The sequence below is a fragment of the Pteropus alecto genome, unplaced genomic scaffold (assembly GCF_000325575.1).
Source record: "Pteropus alecto unplaced genomic scaffold, ASM32557v1 scaffold161, whole genome shotgun sequence".
Classification (NCBI taxonomy): domain Eukaryota; kingdom Metazoa; phylum Chordata; class Mammalia; order Chiroptera; family Pteropodidae; genus Pteropus; species Pteropus alecto.
The window spans coordinates 3,362,485-3,379,485 of NW_006432943.1; the positions used below are offsets into that span (position 1 = coordinate 3,362,485).

The 17,001-nt window shown below is 36.2% G+C and overlaps 1 protein-coding gene and 1 pseudogene across 2 annotated transcripts in view; both read left to right on the forward strand.

Annotated features, from left to right (window-relative positions):
* Nucleotides 1–1,841: 1,841 nt before the first annotated feature.
* Nucleotides 1,842–17,001, forward strand: part of LIN54 (lin-54 DREAM MuvB core complex component) — a 48,844-nt gene continuing 33,684 nt past the window's right edge. Inside the window, exons 1-3 of one of the 2 annotated variants that reach the window (XM_006907591.3) lie at nt 1,842–2,121; nt 11,933–12,648; nt 16,548–16,671. In XM_006907591.3, coding sequence (XP_006907653.1) covers nt 11,965–12,648; nt 16,548–16,671 — 808 coding nt within the window. In that variant the 5' untranslated portion in view covers nt 1,842–2,121; nt 11,933–11,964. The remainder of the gene's footprint in view (nt 2,122–11,932; nt 12,649–16,547; nt 16,672–17,001) is intronic. The other variant, XM_006907592.3, reaches the window with a different exon arrangement.
* Nucleotides 4,276–4,393, forward strand: LOC112476382 (annotated as a pseudogene).

Genomic DNA, 17,001 nt, shown 5'->3' on the forward strand with positions numbered 1-17,001 from the left:
CTGGCTAGGGGTCTCCGCGCCCCACCCCCGGGCCACAGGGGGCGGGAGTATTCTCCCGGCTCGGCCCCTTCCCGCCCGCACCCGGGAGGGCGGCTGTCACCCGGCAGCCCGCCCTTCCTGGCGGTCTGGAGGATGGGCTCCCGCGGCTGTTGACACGCACAGTGCGTGGCCCGAGAATCCGGCCGTGTCGGCCCCGGGTTTCTGGGAACCGGTTTTGCTGCTGTGTCATTTTGTACCAGCCCCTCCTTTCCCTGCTGCCCGCCGCCCCGTTCTTCCTACGCCCCTTTGTATGGTGTCTTCTTCGTGAGTGTCCGTTTTCCTCGCGAAGCCCACCAGCCAAATGTCATAATGTTCCCGAGGTGCACGGGGAAAGGGAGCGGGCCGGGGCTTAGCTTGGCCAAGCAACGGTAAACAATCAGAGTGCGGGTGGACGGGGCTGGTGGTGGGAAAATAAAGTTTAATGATGAAGACAGTGGGAAGACGTGATATTCTCAGTCTCTAGCAGGCTGCATGTAGAGGCGGCGATTAGGTTGGGTGGTAAATAACACTCGTTTAATACTGAATCTACCGACTTTTATGTAGAGGTGTCATTCAAGCAAGGTAAGGAAATGAAATGGCTTTTTCAACTTCCACCTCACTCTTCCTAGACTAACTTTTTAAAAAAAATAGAGTGGCCTTATTCCAAACGTTGAAATTCAATTTGCTCATTGCAGATAGGTTTTTTAGAGCTTATGCCGTAGTTGAATGGTAGGTTTTGAATGGGTGATTATCACATATTTCTGAAATTAACAGGGAGGCAAATTTAGTTTTTAGAAAGGTTCTGGTCTCGTTAGAAGCCTTGCAGCTTATGTTTTCTTGTTACTTTTAATAATTAAAAATATCTGTTCTCTTTTAGTTATTAAACCATGATGAGAAGAACTGGTGGGCGTTGATGGGTAACTCTGGGGTCTTGTAAAGCAAGCTGTTAAGTTTCACTGTATAGAACAGCAGTAGATGGTTTGTTGTTGTTGTTGTTGTTTTTTTTTAATTTGTTGACTTAGATCCCAAAGCGTGGCAAGGAATTTTAGCTTAGAGGTATATTTTCTATGTTTTAGAAATTGTTCATTCATGAATAAGATCAATATATTTTAAACGTAGTAGCACTTTATTGTCTTTAACCAATAACATTGAAAGTCACAGTGTTCATAGACTTTAATGATCAAGTGAAATCAAGTGGAGAGGTAAATAGTTCAGAACTTTATTTTAGAAATTGGATGTTTTGACCCAGCATCTGCGTGAGGATTAGTGCTTGTAATTACAAACGTGTCAGAGGTCAGACGTGTATGTGGAAATAGCTCATTCTGTCAAAGTAGTGCTGACAGTGGAGGAAAATGTTACAGTTTATGAAAGATATTAAAGGTCTTGATCATGTTTTTAGTATCTGAGATGGGTATAGTGAATAAAATGTATTCCATCACTTGTCAGGTTGCTTTTCCGAAAATGAAGGAATTTGGGTTCTTTATTGTCCTTGTCGCCTTCTCCATGGCTTTTGCTCTTCAAAACAAAAAATACGCCGGACAGGGGACCCCGCAGGTAGCGCGATTTCCTTTGGCGTGGCTCTCGGGCCCACAGGAGCACTGTCTTTCGTTGTAGGGTGAAAGGTCTCGTCGTGGGCTGTGTATGCGTTTGTATCTCCCTGTGCATTTGAAGGTTGGCGGGGCTGGCCGGAGGTTTCCCCGGATATGTGGGTGTGCGCCTCTCGGGAGGGGAGGGCTGGGGAAGGGAGGAGGAGGAAGAGGGAGGTTACTGGCGGCGGCGGCTGCGGCGGCCGGGGCTTGGGCTGTCGGGGAAGCTGCTGAGCTGTGATGGTGATGACGAGGTGAAAATGGCGGATCTTTCGAAATACAATCCCAGCCCCTGACATACCAGAGGCGGCGGCAGCGGTGGCGTAGCCACCCGGGCTCCCTCCTCGGCCGCGGGGTCCCCAGTAGCGCCGCACTTCGGGCAAACTGGGAAAGGAAACAGCTGGCCAGAGCTACCGTGCACAGGCAAAACAAGCACCGCCCGGGCTTGGAATTGCTCGGGACCTTCTGGAGCCCCCACCTCAGCGCCAGAGGGAGGAGAAAGCAGCAGCCGCTGGAGGTAGAGGAGAAGGGGGTACCCCAGGGGGCTTCTCTGTCTTGAGATCTCTTTATTTATCGGGAGTGGGGGAAAGAATTGCGTTGTGGATCAAGGAATGACTAGCCCAGAGTGCGAAGAATTAGAAGCCTCGTAATGACATCAACATTATTCTTTGAGTGTTAAGAGGGCTCGAGTTTGCTCTGATACCTAAGGCTGCTGCTGAGGCCTAGAGGAACCGCTAGCACTGATCCCGATTTTCTGATTTAATATTCAAAATATCCACTCTGGCGGTTATTGGTTTGATGATGTTCGGCCGTTTATGGGGTTGTATGTTCCTTTAGGGAGGCAGAGCATTGGCATTTTATTCTGCATTTAAGATCTTGTCTTAGATCATAGTCTGTAACTTGTTGGGGTGTGGATGCTCACATTTTTGAGCATATGGACCAGTTTTGTAACAGTTAGAAATGCTGTCTTTTTCTTTTATGACTCTGTCATTCATAAAGTGACCCCTTTGCCCCTACCATTGGGAAATAACAATTGAGATACTGTCAGACATGTTTTATATTTATGTCCCCCCCACCCCCCGATCTATTTCATGAATTCAGAGCGTAAAGTTATAGAAAATTTTGCAGTAGATTTTATAATCCAAGTGAATTACGGCTCTGGGAGCTCTATTTTGGTTCACAAGTTTTACCTTTATTGTTAAATAGGAAGTTGTGGTGGCTTGATGCATGCTTCTGATGTGAGTACATTAACTTGATAAAGATGAATTGAGAACTCTTATTCTAAATACTGGAGCCCTTTGTTAAAGAGCTGGAGAATTGGATTGATTGACTTTACAACAGCTATAGTTTAATTTTGTTAGGTTACCTAAAGATCCATGTATGTTTTAGATTGTGCTGCAGATCCCTAAGGTTTCTGTCTCCTTAAACACAACAGTTGTGTTACCGAAAAGTTTCATGTGAATCCAATTTTTATGTATTAATTTTGAGCCCTCTGTTTTTTTCCATCTTTTGTAGTGGGAGACTGGGTCAGTGATATTGAATGTATGAGAGTGAACAGAGAGGTGAATATTTAAGAAATGCCTAGTGATAATCTAATGATTAGCAATAATTTCCTTATCCAAGCTTTCTACAAAGAGATGATGTCATGGTATGTCATAAGCATCATACATCATGTATTTTATTCACAGGGGAAATATTTTTGTGTATGCGTGTACATAGCTTGGATATCGTGGCTTTCACTCATTAGAAGAATAAGAGTCCAAAAATTTTAGGGGAACTAACTGAGAGGTACTCAGAAGGTTTAGTTAATGAATTTTTAAAAATCATTTGTCTGATGTTCTTATAATATCCAGTAGGAATTTGATTCTGATATTTTTTTTGTCTTTATAGATTTTATGTTGCAATTATTTGGTCTGTGCCAGTCCAGCTGCCAAGTTAGTAGTAAGACTAAGAATTTTAAAAACATTAAAATAGGGAGATTAAAATGCTTTTTCATTGGCTTTCTTTTTCTTTTAACCACAGAGGGCTGTTGTCTTTTTGTGATTCTTCTTGCTTGTCTTTAAAGACCAGTTTTTAGATTGTGGTTAGAACAATTTTCTATTAATAATAAGAAGCGTGTTAGAAAGAAATGAAGGAAGAGTTATGCCACTGGAGATAGTCTGGTGTCTTTTTGTGGGGGTTGGGGGTGGAGATCACACATTTTCATTACTTTTTTCAAGTATTACTGTTGGTTATATATATGTTGGTTTTACATACTGTTCTGAGGGTAAGAGGATACCTCAATATTATTGCTTCAGGGAACTTTCAGTTTTGAAGCCTTGAAGGTGAAGTTGGAAAGATGGGGCTTAGTAGGATTTTAAGGGCTTTAAGGCCTCGAGAATTAGAGAAAATTTTTAAATAAGAGTGACAGCCTCAGAGATGCACTGAGGAGATGAGTCCTGTAGCTTTTATGTAGGATCTGTTATAGGTTAGAGATGTAGGTAAAAATACCATAGTAGGCTACAGTTTTTGGAGATTTGGAAATTCTTGGTCGCAGTGGGGAGACATTGGAAGGTATAATGTATGTGATATATGACAGATTAATAGTTCTGTGGAGAGACATGCAAGATGACAAGACCTTAAACCCTGCTGTTTGATAGAATATTGAGTACCATTTAAAAAGAGAAATCAAGTCTACGCCATGCCACCCTGAACAAGCCTGATCCTGTCTGATCTCGGAAGCTAAGCAGGGTTGGGCCTGGTTAGTACTTGGATGGGAGACCACCTAGGAAGACCAGGTGCTGTAGGCATAAAAAATTTAAAAAAATAAATAAATAAGGGATTGTAAGCTGACTAGGTCCTTGCAATCTGTGAGGTCAACCAAGGGTTGCCTCACCTAAAAAAAAAAAAAAATGAATGAATGAATGAATGAATGAAAAGAGAAATCAGAAGACGCTAATTTAAATGAAGAGGAAAATAATTTTCATTTGAATTACAGTATGCCACATAATTATCTTCACAGTAACCCTGCAAGTAAATTGAGGCTTAGAGAGATTATTGTTTAGGTTTACACATTAAACAATTAGGAGATTCAAGATTTGGTAATGGGTATTTCTGATCTGAATTTCCCACCATGTTAGTCTTAAGCATGAATAATGTATAGTCCCCCTTTAAAAGGGAAAAAGTATTGTAGATCCCCAGTATTAGTCTAAATAATTCTATTTTAGTAAAATGTTTAATTTTTAGATGTGTATACAGTCCTTATGTTTATTGTTTTTATGCAAGTATAAAACAAAAGTAAATTTATGAATGAACTATAAACAAAATTGTAAAACCAGTAAAACAGTTAAATTTAGGGTGATAGGTGATGATTTTTTGCTGACAAGAAATTTTTCTTTGTGTAGTGAATATACTATTGTCTGCCTTGGCAGGGCATGCAGTTTTCTATGTACTGTATGTATCCTATGATAACTCAATTTCTATATCACTTTTTTGTATTCGAATGCTCCAAAGCTTTCTTTCCTAAATCACAGATTAGGGGGTTTGGCTTTCATTTGGCATAAATATGTCATTTTCCTTATAAGATCCTTCTGTGCCTTTTTCTTAAGCTTACCCTAATTCTAGTGTCATTGATTGTAGACACGAGGTGGTTATCCAGATGATCCACAATATGCTTTTAAAAAATGTTATCAAAATCAAAAAATTTTCAAGTCTTTGTCAGGACTCATGGCTTACAGTCTACTGCTCCCAATTTAGTTTGAGAAATGTAGGCCTGTATCTAGTTTTTGAGTTGCTGATGTTTGATTTTAGAAATCAAAGCTAAAATCCAAATGGTATAGTGAACCAGTTAGTGCTGGTGTTAATCTCTAGGTACAAAAGTATAGTTCTTAAACACTCAGATATTTCTGTCTAAACATCTGCAAATTGTTCATCTGTAATATGATGACAGGTCATATTATTACGTTCAAGAATTAAAATAGTTGTTCACCCAAGTTGTCCTCCAGCTGTAACTAAGAACAGTGGTTCAGTACTGGTAATAGTCTATAAGAAACTCTTTAAAAAATGTAAAAGCATAGAGTATTTGTTATTTCTATCTTGTTATTTTTTCATGTTATATTTAATTCATTTATTTTAATTGTCTCTATCCTAAATTGGATCCTCCAATTACCTCTGTCTTGAACTAATTACTGTAATAGCCTTCTAATTGATCTCCCTGCCTCCAGCCCAGTACAATACTGATATGAACTTAATCTTTCCAAAGCACAGCTGTGATCACGCCATTCTTTATTGATTTCTAAGTTCTGTCAAGGCAAGGTCTTCGGTAAATTTTCCATAATGCCCTCCACAAAGTTGGGAAGCAATAAGTATTTGCTAATTAAATGATTGATAAAAATCATAAGCTAGTTAAAAGGTAAGAGAAACATAGATTTTAAGATGGAATGTAACTGGAGAGTATATTGGTTAAAAGCTAATCTGAGTATTTAAAAACTTATCTGAAAAGGAGTTTCTCAGTTTATTAGTGTGCCTTATGACAATGTTTATTATTTTATTTGAAGTGGTGCGATGTCTCAAAGCATTATACAAACCTATCCTAGTGAAATGGACAACCCAAAGTTATCTTTCAGAGCCCAGTGTAAATAATGCTAGTTTTAGATGACACCTCTTCTCCATGATTAATTTATTCATTCCTCAGGTTTGTATTGAGAGGTTATTCACTAGCTCTGTTCTAGGCACTGGGGATAGAAGATACAGTGGTGATAAAGACAGACAAGTCCCTTTCCTCATGGAACGTGCATTGTAAAGAAGTGGGGGAGGGAGAATCAGACTATAAACAAAGGTACATTCTAATTTTGATAGATGCTATGATGGAAATACCAGGATAATGGGATAAAATACCTAAGGCAGTCGAGATAAGAGTGGGGGAGTGCTATTTTAGATAGATCTTATAAATGTAATATAGTTCTTTAAGTCTCATTTGTCTTAAATCATTGAACTCCGTTTGACTGTGACAGGGGAAACCTCAACATATTAACGTTCAGGATTGTACTTTGCCTTTAGAACTTTGTTTTGTGAGCAAAAAATATTGGAGGAATGGGGATTGCCTTGTATGTTCTGTATTTTTTTCCTACCACACCTTGTAGAGCTGAGGTAAACAGAAGCTCCTCAGTCCTATTGGCTTGTGAAGATACTCTCTTTTCTTGGAGTGGTCCTCCACACAGTGATGATGAGGTTGCATGTGCTTGTACATATCTTCCATTCCTAAGGGATAAAATTAGAGTGATGATTCATGTAACTAGACGGCCATACCCTTTCCTGCCATGCCCACAAGCTCCTTTTGAGAGTTTCTCTTAGCATGGGCCACCCTGCCTATGACTCTGATTGAAACAGATATGGATGTCTAATCATAAAGCAGTTATCATTGTCTGCTGAGTAGCTTATGAGATGTGCTGACTCCAGAACTCTGCACAGCCCCCATACTACATAGAAACTGGCCAAACCAATCAGATCTTTTCTTATTAGAAGTTTGAACTTTATTCCTAGTTCAAAGGGAGACTCCTAGTCCTATAACTACTAGTCTCTTTTAATAGGACAAATAAAAAGACATGTTCTTCCTAATGATAGAGCTTCAAAATATATGAAGTAAAAATGCACAGTAGAGGAGAAATAGACAAATACACGATCATATTTGGGGATTTTAACAGCCTTTCTCAGTAATTGATAGAAGAGGAAAAAAGACTATAAAAGACCTGAACAACACCATCAACCAACTTGACCTAACTGACATTTATAGAACACTACCCTGGCAACTGCAGAACTCACTGCGGACCAGGTTAGGGGATAGGAAAAGACTGGCATCTGGTAGCGAATGTTCTTTTCAGGTGCACATGCAGTGTTCACCAAGATAGAGCGTGTACTGAGCCTTAAATAAGTCTCTTATTTCAAGATGGAGATATTAGAGTATTACATCCTCTGATAATAATGAGAGTAAGTTAGAAATCAGTAATAAAATAGAAAATCTCCAGATATTTGAAAGTTAAATAGCACACTTCTTTATTTTCCCTGTGTCAAAGATGAAATCATAAGAGATATTAGAAAACACTTGAAGCGAATGATAAAGAAATTGAAATTAGTAGAAAGTTAAAGCAGCATTGGGGTAAAAATGTAATGGTAAAGTGCTTATTTTAGTAAAGAAAGGTTTAAAATCAGTGATCTAAACCAGTTTGACAAACTTTGACAAAGGAGTCAGATGCCAAATATTTTAGGCTTTGTAAGTCATGTAAGTTTTTTAATATATGTATATATGTATATATTTATATCCTCTTGACTATTTCAAAATGTAAAAACCATTCTTAGTTGGAGAATAATACATAAACAGACCATGGGCCTGATTTGGTCTATGGGCTATAGTTTGCTATATGCTTCCATCTTAAGCATCTAGAAAAAGAACAAATTAAACCTAAAGTAAGTAGAAGGAAGGTGATAAAGATAACAGTCAATTAAATAAAAATGGGCAACTGGGACTATCAATGAAGCCAAAATGGTTCTTTGAAAAGATTGATAAAATTGGTTAATCTCCAGCTGGACTGATCAAGAAAAAAAGGAGAAAAGACAGAAATTACCAAAATGAGGAATGAAGAGTTGACATTTCTACAGGCATTAAAATAGAAGAATATCAGGTATAACTTTATGCTAATAAATTCAGCAACTTAGAGAAAATAGACAAATTCTTTGAAAGACACAGACTATCAGTTATCAAAGATCACTCAAGAAGAAAGAAAGAACCTGAATAACCTTACATCTATTAAAGAAATTAAATTTATAGTTAAAAACCTTTTCATAAGGAAGTTTTATATCTAGGTGGCTTCACTAGTGAGCTCTAGCACACATTTCAGGAAGAAATGGTAACAATTCTGTGCAGACTTTTTCTGAAAATTGAAGAGGAGGGAACATGCCCAAACTCATTTTATTAGGATAGCATTATCTCCAGACAGCTACTACCGGGGATGTGGGGGATTGGGGGAGAGTCCCACAGACCAATATCTTGTGAGTGTAGACAAAAATGCTTAACAAAATAGTAGCAAATAGAAGTTGGCAACATCCTCAGTTGGGATACAAAACCACTGCCTGCAGAACATTAACCTAGGCCTCTCCATGTCTGCTCTGTGGGTCTTGGGGGGTCTGGGGGAACTGATAGTACACATGGTGCTCATGTTCCTTGCTGTACTATGAACAAGTCCTGTGTCTCTGACCTAGGACTACTGTGTGGTCTGGCAGTATCTATGAAATAGTAATAGGCTACTTTGTTATCTTGCTTGGAGGGTCAAAAATCTCAGACACTTTGCAGTTCTTAAGATGAACTGCTTATTAAGAATGGAGTGTTGACAGACCTGGCTTTCTGAAAGGAAGAATGAGGGCCTTGCAGACTGGGTTAGGGGATAGGAAAAGACTGGCATCTGGTAGCGAATGCTCTTGTCCAAGTGGTGGGCAAGGGTGGGTGGCGGAGGCAGGGGGAGTAAGAGTCCTATAGTGTTCTACCCCTTCATGAATTTTTAGGGACTGAGCTGAGAGGTAGCCCAAATGGTGCTTTGGTTGTTGTACACTCAATCTCATGGCCCCAGGTGAAAGGCACTGTGGCTATAGCTGCTGAGTTAAAGAATCCCCAAAGGTGAGAAAATGGTGTCAAAAAATAGGATGCAGAGCTTTGGGTGAATTGAAAGCATTAGAAGTTTAGTTGAGCTGCAAGTGTGGGTGCTTGAAACTGAAAGTAAATGCACTATCAGGCCACTGTCTCCCTTCATGGCCTGACTGCTCCTTCCTATACCTTGGCTTCCGGTGCTTTAAGGAGAATGGTGAATAGAGATTGGGCTGAGGTCTCCCAGTCTTTAAGGGGAATCAAAGGCCATACCCACATGTCTAAATATACTGGAGGAACTTCAGGGAGAGAAGAGAGTCAACCTTTTATGGTTTTGTTGGATACTGGCACCCAAGTCATCCTACCTGTTCTATGGGAGATGGAATATTCAGATGTAACTGATGGGGCAAAGATTGCAGTAGAGAAGCTAATGTGACACTGTGGGTGGGGCCCTTTGTTGTTATATACTGTCGTGGCTTCCATTGCTAAGGTATAATTGCTGCGGATGTTTTTACATACCTGTACTGTAATTCTAAATACCCATAGGAGCCAAAGGAGATTCTGCTGATCAGGAAGAGCCACATGTAGAGAAGTGCTAGTTCTTTGGGGTCCCAAAACTCTAGTGATTCCTTTGAGCTGCAAGTTATTGTGACTGATGATTCTGCAGTGTATAAAGAACGCATGCAACTCAATAAGAAGACGAAAATAAAAACTCAACAACAGTATTTTTAAGAATGGCAAAAGATTTTAACAGGCACTTTTCAAAAGAAAATATACAAATAGATAATATACATATGAAAAGATGATTAACATCATTAATCATCTGGGAATTGCAAATTAAAACCACAAGAAGATATCACTTCATAACCACTAGAATGGCTAAAATTGAAACCAAAAATACCAATTGCTGGTGAGGATATAGAGCACTTGGAACTGTCCTACATTGCTGATGGATGTATAAAATCATGCAGCCAAGTTGGGAAATAGTTTCACTGTTTCATGTAAAGTTGAAAATAAATTTACCTTATGACCCACCAAGTCCAATTCTAGGTATTCAAAAGAAACGAAGATATGCATCCATAAAAAACTTGAACTTGAGCGTTCATAGCAGTATTATTCATAAGAGTCCCAAACTGGAGACAATCCAAATGTCCATCAAGAGGTGAATGGATAAACCAATCATGGTAGATTTATACAATGGACTATTACTCAATAATAAAAGGGAACAGAAGTCCTAATAAGTACAAGAATAAAGATAAATCAGGAGAAAAGCTCATATGACTCCTTTATGTCATGAGTACATAATATGAGATTTCATTTATGTGAAGTTCTAGAATGGGCAAAAGGGCAAAACTAATTTATAGTAATAGAACATTGATCAGTGGTTCTGTAGGGTGGAATTGACTGTAAAGGGGTAGACTTTTTTTTTGTCCATTTTAAAATGCCAGTGGTAAAAAATGTCAGTATAATTTTGTGATTAAAATTTTGAACTTTGGTATCATGAAACATATCCTGAGTTTGAATCTTGGCTCTTCCATTTACTAGCTGTAGGACCTTGGGCAAATTATTTAACCTAAGTTTCTTCATCTGTAAAATGGGGGTGATAATGATATCATCTCAGAGTGGTTGTGAGGGTACATTAAATTATGCCATCAATGGCAGATAGTAAGTGCTCAATAATGGTGATAAGTTTTGGCAGTATTAGTATTTGTTAATCCTAATAATTATAATTTATTACCAATGTGTTACTGTTGATCTTGAAATGGTTATTGTATTTTTATATTTTTTAAAAGGGAAGCAAAAAATTATTGATTAGGTTACTATGGGTCTTCGATAGTCTATGGACAAATAACATTGCTGTTTAGTCATAAACAAGATGAACTTTAATAAGTGAAGATAATGATATTGACTCTTGGAAATTCTGTATAACTTTTGGCTAAAAGCATCACAGTTCCAATTTGTTCATAATCTGCTTTATTATTATCTTTTTTTTCTTCTTTATGAGGATTGGGTGTATACCTTTTAAGTGGTTCCCTTTTTGACATTTTAAATGGCTGAGGAGGATTTGAGAATTTTCTTTCCAGATTAAAGTTTCTTTGGTATGAAGCTAATTGATCAGATTTGGGCCAAATAAGCTATTTGATCTGCAGTTGCTGAGATGGATTACTTTAGAAACTCCTTTAACATTAATTTGAGTATTTAATGGATTTTTATGAATGGTTTAATACCATCATTTTAGGACCTAGCTCACTGGAGTGTTGAAATACTTTCCAATATCTTTACTTTTTAAAATCTTTATTTCTTTGTGTGATCAGCAGTTAGGAAAGAAATATAACTTGGAAAGAATAAGATAATCAGACATTTCAAAGATTAAAATGTTTTATGAGTGGACATTGGAAGGGAATTTCCTGTAATTATGTGACTTGGTATTAACCTGAATGGAGTATGCTTTTGGATTGAGGCATGGAAAATAATATTTGCTTATAGTTTTGTATTCCATATGACTTATATTACAGATTCTCAAAGGCTGAGGATATGATAAAATAGTTTAACCCAAATCTGCATCAGGAATATCCTTCATTCAATAATACAGCAATAAAAAATGTCATTTAAAATTTTGTCATTTAGTTATTTGCATTTTTCTTAAATAATTTTTTCTTCTTCTAAATCTATTTTTGAAACCTAGTAATTTTTTATTTTTCAAATTTTATTGCAGCGCCTGATCAACTTTCTAGCAGGAGAACGATCATGGAGGTGGTGCCAGCTGAGGTGAATAGTTTGCTTCCAGAGGAGATAATGGACACTGGTATAACTTTAGTGGATGATGATAGTATTGAGGCTGTTATTGTTTCATCCCCAATTCCCATGGAGACAGAACTGGAAGAAATTGTCAACATAAATTCTACTGGTGACTCTACAGCCACGCCCATTTCCACGGAACCAATCACAGTGTACAGTAACCACACTAACCAAGTTGCAGTGAACACCACAATTACTAAAGCAGATTCTAATACCACAGTGAAACCAGCTTTTCCAAGTGGCCTTCAAAAACTTGGTGCTCAGACTCCTGTGACAATATCAGCCAATCAGATTATTTTAAACAAAGTATCACAGACATCTGATCTTAAACTTGGCAATCAGACCCTTAAACCAGATGGACAGAAGTTAATTTTAACAACTTTGAGCAAGTCTGGTTCACCAATTGTTTTAGCACTACCCCATAGCCAACTACCCCAGGCTCAGAAAGTCACAACTCAGGCCCAGTCAGGAGATGCTAAGTTACCACCGCAGCAAATTAAAGTAGTTACCATTGGAGGGAGGCCAGAGGTGAAACCTGTCATTGGTGTCTCAGCATTGACCCCAGGAAATCAACTGATTAATACTACAACTCAGCCCTCTGTGTTACAGACCCAACAGTTAAAAACAGTACAGGTAAAAAAAAAAAAGGGGGCTTATGAATTAAAATGCATGTTAAAAATTAAATCGATTCATAGTTGCGGTTGTAAGGCAATTAAATGCCTAGTTGTTACTGAATTCTTTTGAATGTTGCTTTTAGTAATTGTGTGGGATTTTTTTGTTTTTGTTTTGTTTTGTTTTTTGGGGTTTTTTTGTTGGGTTTTTTTTTTTTTTTTTTTGGTAAAATTGGATATGTCTAATGCTTTGAAAATTTTTTCTAGAGAACTTAGAGCAAACTTACTTTTGGTTAAATTCCAAATGAGTGTATTTATAGCTTTTTACTCATTTTTAAATGCATTTTATTCTTAGTAGTAGTTTAATTACAAGGATGTTCTACTGGTATAAAGATGCCAGAGTTGCTGCTGATCTGTCAAAAAAATCATTCAGACATGATGACAGATGGCCAAAGTCTAGGAAAACTTGCTGCTCTGAGAAATCCTCGGAGCCATAAATAGTACATGCTAGCCAATTTGTGCCTTTCTTTGGATTTTACTGTCCATTGTCATCATTCATGGTTGCATCATAGAAAAGGCAGTGCCAAGTGCTGGAAGGTAACACATAGGCTTTAGAATTGGATCACCTGGATTTGAGTCACCTTCCCTGCCACCCTACCACCTGTGGAACTTTGGATAGGTTAACTATCATCTCTGAGTTTTTTACCTTAGATGGAAGATGGCTCTTTGATCATGGTGAAATACATAGTAACACATAGTACTTGATATAATTCTCAAAACTTTGAAGAGCCCTCAAAGTGATTGATACCTGTTATTAATACGAATAGGACCTTAACATAGAAGGTTAACTGAACATGTATTAAATGGTTCCCGGTTTTTCATGCCCAAATAGGCCTTTTTTGGTCACCACTACTCTTAAAAATACAGTGATCCACTTAAGACCAGGGAACACAGATGCATTTCCTGTTTGAGAGTCACATTTTAAATAAAGAAGGCATGCACTAGAGAGCTAAAGCAGGTGTATAAGAAGTAGGAAGGTTTGGGGAACTATCTACTCTCAGCTGGTATTAGAAATAATGTTTTGGTGATTATGTTGGCAAAATAGAAGCTTATTTTCATTTAAGTTTTATTTAAGAACTTTGTAAGATTTCTCAAATCTTGTAATTTGCCCATGTCTCTTCTGCCACTATTAAACATTCAGTGTTCTTTTCTTTCTTGTTCATTATCATCTCACTTATCTCTCTGCTTTCCTTTTACTTCTTTTGAATGAGATGCGCTATCACTATCAAGCATCTTTTCTTCAGCTTGTATTTTTAATCAGGTTTGAAACTTGTTTTTATTAGTTTACCAGAGTTTATCTGGCTTTGGGGATATAGATCAAAACCATGTCACAAGAAACTGATAATGTACATCAAAATGTCATTTTCTTCATTTACAAGCAATGTATACATACTGTTTCAATCACCGGTTTATATGTATCCACTAATTTTATACTATAATCCCATAAATACTGAAAATAAAAACAAAGACTGGGATCTAATTCTTATAACTTCTTTTATTGTTGTTACTTTTATTAACTCTGATTCTATTTATTAAAAAAGAATTTATATACTAAAAAAAAACAATAACAAAAAAAAGAAACCCCATTTAGAATATAGTTTTACTTGTCCAGTATTTTTTAGGCCCCAAATCCTTCTAACTCAAAAGTAATCTACAAAGCTTGAAGCACAGAAAAAACAATGAGCTACACATCTTGTTTCCTTCTTAGGCACCAGAATATTTGGTTTATTTTTACATGATGTATATGATTCTCTGGTTTTTTTCCTAGACAGTCCTCAGCATTGTCTTAAGTTTAATCAGAGTATTGAAACTGTTAGGGTATGGACAGCAGGTAAGGGTGGAAGAAGGAGACCCATCTTGAAAAATGAAGGAAAGAGGTGACAGTTCAGGCCAGAGGCAATAACAAAGAGGTATAGTTACACTTAATTACAGATATATAAACCCTTTCCTATGTTTCTTGTGCATAGTTTTTAAGAGTAATAAATAACTAGCAGTCTGGAACAACATAACTCCTTACTAGTTCCTAAATCTATACAACACAGTGCCAAAAATTACCTGCATGTATTATTTGATCACATATTTGCCCATCCTATTTGTAAATTTCCTTTTTTGATTTATTTTTGTCTTAATCTGCTGATTACATAAATTTTTTTATAAATGATGTTTTATGCTTTATTTTACTTAATGAAGTAATTTTGTTCTAGGGTAGTCTAGAATTCATAATGCAAAAATCAGAGTTTCTTAACAGAATTGGAAATCATTATTTTCAGCAAAGCTTTACTAAAGAAATATAACCACAAGGGCAAGTTGAGATTGTTCATTTGAATAATGAATGCGCTTTTGGTTTTATTCACATTTTTTCCTGACTGGTAAGTATTCATATAGTCTTGTGATTGTGAAAATCAGTTAAAAATGGGGAATACTGTAAGTCCCTAACCTTTATTTTATAGCTAAGATTATTTGAAACTTGGATTTTAAGAACATTGATACTTCTGCCTCTTGAGATTATTAATATTAAGTCAATAGATGATATATTCTAACTTCCTTTAGAGTTTTAGGCCTGTAAACACAGTTGGGAAATGTATTCCCTTTATATCTCTCTAATTGCATCAGTACTTTAAATATAATTATGGATTTATTTGGCTGTATCAGAGTTTTGCAAGTTGGGTATTTTTAATACAATAATGGATCTCCTTGCTCTTTAAAAAAGTGATTTGTATTTCATTTAATTTTGTTTTGTCAGTAATGTGTTCTGAGTGTAAGAAAGTAATATAAGTTTAAGAATATGTGTAATTTAGTTTAATTTGTAGTTTGAGCCCAAAGCTAATATTCATCTAAGTTTGTGATCTATCACAGCTTCTGTTATATTTCTGTCATTCAAGTTGGTTGTGTTTATTCATTTTGAGTTATTATTTCCGATAATAATACTTTCAGGGCCTTAATTTTTATATCTACCAAAGTATAAAAATTAATATTTAATGTCCTTTTTGCTCTAAAAGTCAGATTTTTATCATACCTAAATTTCTGCTTCTGACTTTAAGAAGTTGTGTCTTTGCATACATTGATAATTTCAATATAAAAACATTGGTAACTCTACCTTCCTTAACTTGTGGAGAATTTTAGTTCAAGTCAACAGATGAGAAATGAGTAAAATATAGACTTTCCTTTCAAGGAATTTATAGTCTAGTAAACAGTATTTAGTAAATCATATTTTAGTAAATAAAATTTTACTAAATATTATTTTAGTAAATAATATTTCAATAAATAATATTTGCCTTTAGAAAAATCCTTTGTTTTGCCAAATTTGTCTCTTTGTATTCTAGGGCATTAACTTGTTCAGTTTTGCATTTATCTACCCCTGATATATACATAAAGAGTTGAACATCTAATCATAAGCCTATCTTTACTTTGCTTCCAAGGGTCAATGTTATTATATTTACAGGTGGCTTCTTCATTTGTACTATTCTTAACTTACTCTACTCCATCTTTTTATTAAATAATTTGTTGTTTTAAAAAATGTTACTGTGCCATAGTGTTTTATTATTAAATGTTTATTAAATAAACTTTATTATTAAACATTCAGCATTATTTTAAAATATTAATTTGGTTTTCATCATATGCATATATCCCAGAGATACAATGAAATGCAAAGGTGCTGCTGTATATTGGCTTAAGGATGTGATCATATTAACATTTTAATGAATGGCTGCATTTTAAATGTGTTTAACGTTAATACTTAGATATATTTTGTTAAATAAGCTGGTTTCACATGTATTTCTGCATATCAGTCTTTTGTCTAATTTTGATTGAATAGGTGTTTTATAGAAATAAATGGTCTTCATAGTTATTTATATATTTCAGATTGCTAAGAAGCCTCGAACACCAACCTCTGGTCCAGTAATCACGAAGCTGATCTTTGCAAAACCAATTAATAGTAAAGCAGTTACAGGACAGACAACTCAAGTATCACCACCAGTCATTACAGGTTATTTTTCTTTATAGTTTATTAAGCTATATATTTACCTTCCTTTTAGGTTTAAAAAAGGTGGTTCTGCCATTTTGAAATGTTTTGGTGGCACAGGTATAGCTTATTATAAACCAAAATAGTTAAAAAATGTTACACTTATTAAATGTGTGCTTCAGACAAAATGCCTTTTCTCAAAATCAGTCCATTATTTCAGTCACCTTAGTTTTTCATAAAATTTTACCATGAAAATAGCAGTCTTAAGCTCTGATAATACTAGCTAACATTTATAAGTGTTTACTCTGTGCCCGCATTATTCTTAGCTCTTTACATATAATGACTTATATAATC